This window comes from Frieseomelitta varia, unplaced genomic scaffold (genome assembly GCF_011392965.1).
Source record: "Frieseomelitta varia isolate USP_RPSP 00005682 unplaced genomic scaffold, Fvar_1.2 scaffold_958, whole genome shotgun sequence".
NCBI classification, from domain to species: domain Eukaryota; kingdom Metazoa; phylum Arthropoda; class Insecta; order Hymenoptera; family Apidae; genus Frieseomelitta; species Frieseomelitta varia.
The window spans coordinates 56,074-64,787 of NW_025110765.1; the positions used below are offsets into that span (position 1 = coordinate 56,074).

General features: G+C 31.0%; 1 protein-coding gene across 3 annotated transcripts; it reads left to right on the forward strand.

Moving 5' to 3' along the window:
* The first annotated feature begins 210 nt into the window (after positions 1–210).
* Positions 211–8,066, forward strand: LOC122538085 (very-long-chain 3-oxoacyl-CoA reductase-like). 3 transcript variants are annotated; one of them, XM_043671845.1, is made up of 4 exons: positions 211–628; positions 4,380–4,755; positions 5,898–6,241; positions 6,920–8,066. In XM_043671845.1, exons 2-4 carry the CDS (start codon positions 4,381–4,383, stop codon positions 7,155–7,157), a joined length of 957 nt encoding a protein of 318 aa, XP_043527780.1. In that variant the 5' UTR covers positions 211–628; position 4,380; the 3' UTR covers positions 7,158–8,066. The 3 variants fall into 3 exon arrangements, with proteins under 3 accessions (XP_043527780.1, XP_043527781.1, XP_043527782.1); XM_043671846.1 differs by lacking the exon at positions 211–628 and adding an exon at positions 674–691; XM_043671847.1 differs by lacking the exon at positions 211–628 and having other exon boundaries at positions 4,248–4,755; positions 6,920–7,143; positions 7,297–8,066.
* Positions 8,067–8,714: the final 648 nt, after the last annotated feature.

Below are 8,714 nucleotides of genomic sequence, written 5' to 3' on the forward strand. Positions count from 1 at the left end.
CTCGCCATCTGTGTCGATCCGTCTACCACATTTCTCCGCATTTAAACCACGTTCATACATGCATCAAACGCGTGACGATCACGTGTGAGTCGCGCTTACATTCGTATATCTACGGTCTGCGCCCGCGCAAACTCAACAACGTTTCCTACCACCATCGACCGTGCCACGATATCGAGTCTTCTCGCTCCCTCGTATTTCCCCTGACTTCCTTTCCCCTCTTTTCACCATCACTCCCCCTCCCCCCCTTTCACTTCACCTTTCTCCACCGTTTTCCGCTTTCTCTTGGCTACTCTCTTCCGTACTCTTCCGCGATTTGGTCTGCTCTGTTCAGTGTCCCCGAGTTCGTTCGTCCTCGTATCGCTCTCAAAGCCCATTAACGTACAACTACGTCCTTTTTATTCTTTTTTTGCTCGTTTTCATTAACACCAATCGATATTAATTCGAGTTTTCGTTATCATTCCTCTGTGACGAATTCTACACGTGTGTGACTACAGTAGGGTCTTCCTCTCTCTCTCCAACCGCGGGAAAGTATTTCTTTTTTCCTTATTTTTTTTTTTTTTGATGAGCTCAATCGCTTCACAGTCACGACAGCGTTTCTATCGCATTGAAGAGAAACACGTCGAATCAAGTAAGAAACTCCATTATCATCGTTATCACCATTGCCGATCGATTTAATAGTATCAAATATCAGGTAGATTATAAACGATCAGTGCATGTTACAATTACGTATGATTTAAATCACTTGTTCATGTATAATAATGTAATTTTATTAATGGCAAGATATTTTCGCATGTTTTTAGCATTAATTAATAATAATTAAATTATGTGTAAGAGTGAAAAAAAAAAAAAGAAATGAAACGAGAGACAATCTATGCATGACTAAAAATGACTGCAAAAGATACAGTGTATCTCTGTTAACTTAGGAGCAGACGATATGTATCCCATGCTTGTGACGAAATTGATACGATTAGTTTATCACTATAAGTATATTTCAGAAATAGTCTTTGACCGATCATGGAAACGTTATTCATCTCCGTATAATTTAATTGGCAGAGTGGCACTGTACTGTATTCTACAAATATTATGAATTTTTTGTTCTCATAATCATTGTGGACAGGTACGTGCTGATACGATAGAAAGTATATTATTTCGAATTGATTTATTTCTTTGATTCTAACTCTGCTGTTTCCCTCACTTTTTCATTACGTTCAGTCTTTTTGGATATCTCTCTTTTTTTACAACACTTTATTTATGCAAAACATGGAAAAGATCGTAAAACGGTATTGAATGTTGGAATGAAATATTTAAAAATTATATGTATTTTAATAATATCTATTATTATTAAATACACATAGTTATTAAAATTATTATTTTCGGGTCACATAAATCTAAGAATTTTATAATCTAATAAAAATAATATGTAATTCTGTTCACAAATTGTTTTTCTGTAAAACATACTTTTTTGAGTTATATTACATTCGGTACACATATGCAATATGATCGTCATCGTGTCTTTAAAGTAAAACATACATTTGGTACACATATGCAATATGATCGTCATCGTGTCTTTAAAATAAAACATACTGTCGCAATGTTCACGGTTTTATCAATAGAATTCGCTGATTTGACAAATCTCCATGTCGAAAGATTTTATTATGGATTATAATTGAAACAGAAATTTGAAAATTCCAACATCTTTACGAAAATACGAGAAACTGTTCTCATAACTAAATCCAGCATGATCTTGAATAACTTTTATACACTATGAACAGAAGATAAAAATTAGTTGTCATTAATTAATAGTTATTAATCGATAATTAATTTGAACCAATACAATAGAGCTTTCCATGTCCAAATCACTGTTGTCGAAACACTCTAATGATAAAGTGTTTAGAAATAGAAATTAGCTCGTTAATGCTGAGATATGTGAGCTCATAATTTTAATAACTTTATCAGCTTATTCTTATCTCCTGTTATTCAAATAAATAAAAAAGTACGATATGAAGTGAATAGTAAGCTTAAACAAGTAGATAAACGAGGTTCCGGAATCACAGAATACTTACTTAGTTAGAATAAATGCCTTTTCACGTGCAAAATTATTTTATATGTACTATTATATAATATTTCACGTGTTTTACAAAACAACTTACCAAAACATAAAATACGAGATATTACTAAAACGTGGAACGTAGAAAAGATTATGTTTAATTCCATGAAAAGTCATACAGGATTTCATTTACGAGTGACGAAACTATCATAACATAATTTTTCTAAATAATAAGAATGTCTGAAACGAAAGATCATTTCAAGCACAATTAGGGGACATATTATACTCGTGTCGAAAAAGCTAGGTATTTCGGTTATATGTTAGTATATTCTATTGTAAATGGCGGTTGTTTTGTTATCAGAAAATCCCATTAACCGAATTTATTGTTAGTTCAGGTACGAGAGGCTTTACTGTACTAATTTTATCCAGCCACCGCAAAGCGTTACGTCGTGGATAAACGCCGAGACAAACGTACAACTATGAGTAATATTCATTACAAATTCATTAAAAACTAAGGCGTTGCATTGACGCAGTTTCGTTCGCAATTATACTTTAATCACGTAATAATGTAAAATGGTAGTACAATAATGATTAGGTAGTACAAATATTGAATACAAAATGGCTTTCTTGCCACTTTTCATTTTAGTCAATGTTGACTCTCGCATTAAAACTTGCAACTGTCGAGATTTTATCAATTGTTATCAACAGTCGTTATTCGCTTTTCAGATTCTAGCGTTGATTTTTCGTGGAACTAATTTTCCGTGGATTCGTCATTTACAGCTGATTGTTCGATAACATACCATCGTAGATATGCTTTCCCAGCGTCGTTGATCTGGGAACTTTCATTTCGATCAACACACTACCTGAATCATCATTATCGTTCAGTACAATAACAGACTAACATATATTGCAAATAGTGCAAATGTGCTCGATTTTTTAAAACATCCTTATTGGACATTCAAAATAGATTACTCAGGAAAACAAGACGAATTACGTCAATATTCCTTCAAGCTTTATACATACGTAAGATATATTTGCAAGTTAAATGACTGAAGTTATATAAAAGAGTTTTAATCAATATTTTTTTAATTTATTTTTATAATTAGCTGTAAGAAATATTTCAAAATATTATATTCAGAAATTTATGTTCTATTTAAAGTGCTATTAAATGCAAGGAAACAGAAATTTTATATGTTTTATTTAAGATCGTATTTTAAATAGAAAAACTAGAAATTTTATTAAAAATATCATTGTTGTATTAAAAATACCATTAAATCGCTTTTTAAAATACTCTATTTCTATAAAATATTTAAATAAATAGTTAAATATTTAAATCGTACGACTTCTAATATTTTAAATGATCTTTGAAATTATGATTAGTGAATTCTGCTCGTATATGTATGTTATGCAATATAAGTTAGTGAATAAAAGGTATTAATGCTAATACCTTTATTTTTCATCTCTCATAATTCATAAATATGCTTCTTTTGCTTCATTTGTAGTTGCTTTTCTCGTTTCTTAGATTAATACTATGATTAGAAGAAATTTTACTTTTTTCAATTTTATTTCTCTGTCCTTATTAAATCAATCTTTTTCCTTATCTTTTCCGCTATTTGTACATTATAACAAAGTAATTAAAAAAAGATTCTATAAAAAATCTATGACGAAATGATCTATCAACGAGTTCGTTCCTTTGTGCTTTTTAAAGAATATCTAGATATGTTATATTAACTTAGTTTGTTAAAATTACTAAACATAAATGCTAAACATTTATCCTTTACATTTGCTTGTAAATTTACTTTGAAATTATTTTCAGCGATTGTGTGTACTTGTCATATTTTCAAAAATTATAAAATATAAAAATTTTCGCAATACTTGTATAATATTATAGAATCGTATATTATAAAATATAACGATGCATGCGCGTATGCATACAAATTTGCATGTGCGCATGCATATGTAAAAAATGTATTATGTATATGTATAATGAAATGTATGTAAAATAGATGTTTTGAAAAACATTTTAAAATGTTAGACGATGAATGTTAAAAATAGTTTTCTTTTTTTTTGTTTTTTTTTAACGTCGGATGATCGAGGGCTAAAGTCAAGGCCTCTGAATTTCTTAAACCGACCAATGATTCGTATCATCGTAAAATACGCGATTGCGTGAGGAAGGAGAAACGAATGAAAACTCGTAGGAAGAAACGATATACGGTTACTAGTGAATGATAGATGCGTGTAACTGTTCGAAGATAATCGTTGTCTCTAATCATTTGTCTCTCTAAAATTTCAAATAACGAACGAAAGTCGAACGTTTGAAATTTCGTTTCAGGATGACGTTGACGTATTTGGAGAAAACGTTATTGACTATATTGGCAGTGATTGGTCTACGAATTTTATTTCAACTGAGTGTTCTCGTGTGGAGGAAATTAATCGCACCCAATCTCGGTTTGGCTATCGATCTGACAAAGCAAGGTAAATGGGCAGTGGTCACTGGTTCCACCAGTGGCATTGGCAAAGAGTTCGCGAAACAGTTGGCGAAACAGGGCTTGAACATTGTGCTGGTTTCGCAATCTCAAACGAAGCTCGAGGAGACCGCAGATGAGATCAAACAGAAATATAATGTTGAGGTTCGTATCGTGCAGGCGAACTTGACCGAGGGACAAGCGGTTTATTCGAGAATTGCCAAAGCCGCCGAAGAACTTGAGGTATTGTTCTGTTTTCCTGTGTTCATTTTTATTACGTCGTTCGCTCGTTCGTCTATTTGTCCATTCCTCTATTCATTTATGCATTTATCTGTTTATACAAAAAGCGTTGTAAACTGTTCCTTTCTCGAAACCATCGCGAAGTACTTGAAATTTTCACACATTCCGCGAGCGAGTGATATCTCAAGAGTTACAAGTTAAATTTTGTGAATGTGAATTACTCGCTCCGTACTTTTTTTTTAAATGGATTGGCATGTTCACGCTTAAACGACCGGCTACAACTATCAAAAATAAAAAAATTAATTCATATCGGCGAAGTCGTTCGGTTATACGCTTGGAAGACCAAAACTAGAAAGCTAGTAAGAGATAATTTAGGATACACTTATTTGATAAAGATGTCGACGTAATAAGTGTAATATTATGGCAAAATGCAGTGCCAGATTATTTTTGCTATCAAAGCTAACACTTTTCATTTGAAATATTCTTTTCTTATTCTGCATAGTTTCATAAAACTTTCATAAGCAATATAAAGTATAAAATATTTTAAAATATTTAAATAATATTATAATAAGATTTAAATAATATTTAAAATATAAAATATTCTTCTCGAGAGTAACTACAGAAGGATATTTTTCTTTCATTTTCCTAAGTTTTTGTTATTTACTTTTCTCTTATCACTATGTATTTCCATATTGCTTCTAATTACATTCTTACGTACGAACGTTCCTTTCTTGTTCCTCGTATTTTCTTACGTAACGATACACGATGTACGTGTACCTCAAAAGATCGAAATAAAATAGAAGCTACCTAATTCAAAAAGAAAAAAAAACTACCTAAATCAGTCGATCGAAAATTAACGTAACTCATTTTAAAAAAGTTGGGAGTGACACTCTTACGAAACCTCATCCTCGTAACTATTTTATATTTTAAATATTATTATTGCAATATTATATTAAATATTAATATTATTTATAGTCTTAAATGATAAGCTCTCCCTTCTACGCTTTATTTGAGACACAAAAGACTTTAAATTAACGCATTACCTTTGTCAATTGTGGAATCCCATAAAATCGCGTCAGTATGAGATGTTGAATTTTTTTTCAAAATTGTCGCTCAATCTTTTAATCGTAATTCATTTTTAACAGATCGCTGTGGTGATCAACAATGCCGGGGCCAGTTACGAACATCCAGATTTATTTAACAGCATCCCGGAGGAGAGTTTGACGAAAATTCTGCAGCTGAATGTTATGGCGGTGACGGGGGTTGCAAGAGCTCTTCTCCCTCAAATGTTCCAGCGTAAAAAGGGTGTTTTGATAAATATCAGTTCGATATTAGCAGTCATACCAGCGCCTTATTTAACTGGGTACGCTGCCAGCAAAGCCTATGTCATCAAACTTAGCCATGACTTGGCCGCAGAAGCAGAACCGCACGGTGTTACCGTCCAATGCATTATTCCTGGCTTAGTCGCGACGAAGATGTCAAAGATCAAGTGAGTTCAATAGAACCACGTGTACGTTTTATTTGCATTATACATATTTATTCCGAAGGATGCTTGTCATCGTCAAACGATCAAATGCAATTAAACGCGTAATTATTACGCAGGCAGTTTTTAAATTTATTTCAGCAAAAAGTATAACTGAAACGATAGCGAAAATTTGTCGGCAATTTACATGATTACAACTTGATAATTAAAAAAGGAAGAAAAAAATCATACAAAAAATTCATCTGACTTTTTGAAGCGTCATTTTGAAACGTAAAGCTCGATAAGTTGAATAATATCGTACAGCAAGTCCGTGTAAAAAGACATTCGAATTTTTACGATTTTCGAGGAAAAAAAAAAGTATCCTCACTTTTCTACTCGTCGCACAATGTAACATTATTTTTGAAAAAAAAAAAAAAAAAGAGAACGAATTCAGGGTTGTGAAACTAGAGGATTCGCTGTACAACAATGGATTGTTATATAATTGTTTCTTTCTTACGTTTTAAAATCCATGATTTTATGAGTATTTTTAAACTATATGTTAGTATTCTTAATTATGAGCTTTTCACTTAAAACCTATGATTTTTTTACGAGTATTTTTAAACTATATTTTAGTATTTTAACTACGAGCGTTTCACTGTATAATATACATGTATATATTACACACACACATATATATATTTTTAGGAAACCAACTTGGATGGCACCATCGCCGGAAACATTCGTAAAATCTACGTTGAAAACGATCGGCATCGAAACGTGTACAACTGGCTATTTGCCTCATTTCTTATTAACTGCCATTGTACATAGCTTGCAATACGTCTGCGAGAGAGGTGCGCTCTGGTTAATTTCAAAAACCTTGTGTAATATAAGAAATCGTGCTCTGAAGAAAAGCAGAAGAGAAGAAAACGGTACGTCAAAATAAGAGGTATCGATCCGATCTTCATCTTTCTCTCACTTTCCACTTTCCTTCTCTCTCCGCTCCTTTCCCAATTCATGTCCTTTTCCTCCTTGTACAACTACAGATCTCTCTTTTCGTTTTCTAATTTTTGCCTTTCTTTTAGTCGCCACGTAAGAAACATTAACTGGTTAATCGTAAATCTTTTCTCATTTAATGATACGGGGCACAACTGATGAAAAAATATGCACAATAATGAAAATATCGGATATTTCTTCTTGAACGTACATACAGTATGAAATTGAACATCATAAAATTCAATTATTCCACTAAATTTTTTTCTTTTTATGTATATATATAATTTTTTATATATATATATATATATATGTCTGCTATTTATAACTCGTTATATAAGTGAATAAAAAATGTGACAGTTTTCCTTTTCCTTTTTACTTTTTTCTTTTTTTTTTTTGTCGAACTATGTTCTTTTATATATGTACATGTCAAACAATATGTATTTGCCTTATAAATTTATAATTTAATTTCGATAACAATAATAATGAAGGAGAGAACATCTGTCCTTTTAATCATAAGAGATCTCTTCCAAAGTTGAGTACCTATTTGTTGTAATAGTCTTTTACAACATAATGATAATTTATTATGATTACAGTTGTTGTTAGAAGAAATTAATTTATTATAATTAGTAATAAATTGATAATCTATTGAACTAATTGAAAAAACAGACTGTGATTTGTACTTATAAATACATATAGTACATTAAGCGTTCTAATATATTATATTATAACTATAATGTTAAGAATTCAAACTTCTCGATTTATTCGTTGGGCAACTCAGAAATAATAGTTCGTCTATTAAATCATTCGAACATTTTATATATTTCTTATGTCATTGAAAATAAAGGAAATTATATTAGAATACTCTTATTTATTACAAAAGACCAAAAAAAGATTATTTTTCAGAAGATGTAACAAAAAATGAATGTAAGTATAGCCACATAAGTATAGGGATGCGAATTTTTATATTAATTTTCGACAATTCATTTCACGATAAAGAAACAAGGAAAATAGTCGGATTTTGTTATTCGAAAATTATTATTTAATATTAAAAACGAAGAATAGCATAAATATATCACCACTGACTAGCAATAAGAATTGTGAGATATTGTGCCCGAAACAATTTACTGCGTCTTAGTCTCAGATTTCAAAATACCGACCAAAAAAAGCTTAGACTATTTCTTGCACCACCCACGATTTGGTACGACAAATATAGAAAATGTTCAAATCACAGCTCAAACCATTACACTGAAATTTAGACAACGATTCAACACCTTCAAATTGAACCATACAAAATTCAAATCTCTTCGATACAAAACATAATATAATAGAAATAACAAATTGAATATATAATTTAGATGGAATAAGAATAATTCAATATAAATATAATAATATATTATTATTATTGTAACAATTATATCTTCTTTTAAATTTTTAAACCAACATATAACTCTATTCAATCTTATTCAAGAAATAAGCACGCAACAATCACTTAGGTGTACACGTAAGA

What these genes read in the sequence shown, in the direction of transcription:
- LOC122538085 (XM_043671845.1), top strand. Translation starts at nt 4,381, where the DNA reads ATGACGTTGACGTATTTGGAGAAAACGTTATTGACTATATTGGCAGTG. An exon ending in AAGCCGCCGAAGAACTTGAG is followed by an intron (nt 4,756 to 5,897) that starts GTATTGTTCTGT and finishes CATTTTTAACAG; the next exon opens with ATCGCTGTGGTGATCAACAA. An exon ending in ACGAAGATGTCAAAGATCAA is followed by an intron (nt 6,242 to 6,919) that starts GTGAGTTCAATA and finishes ATATATTTTTAG; the next exon opens with GAAACCAACTTGGATGGCAC.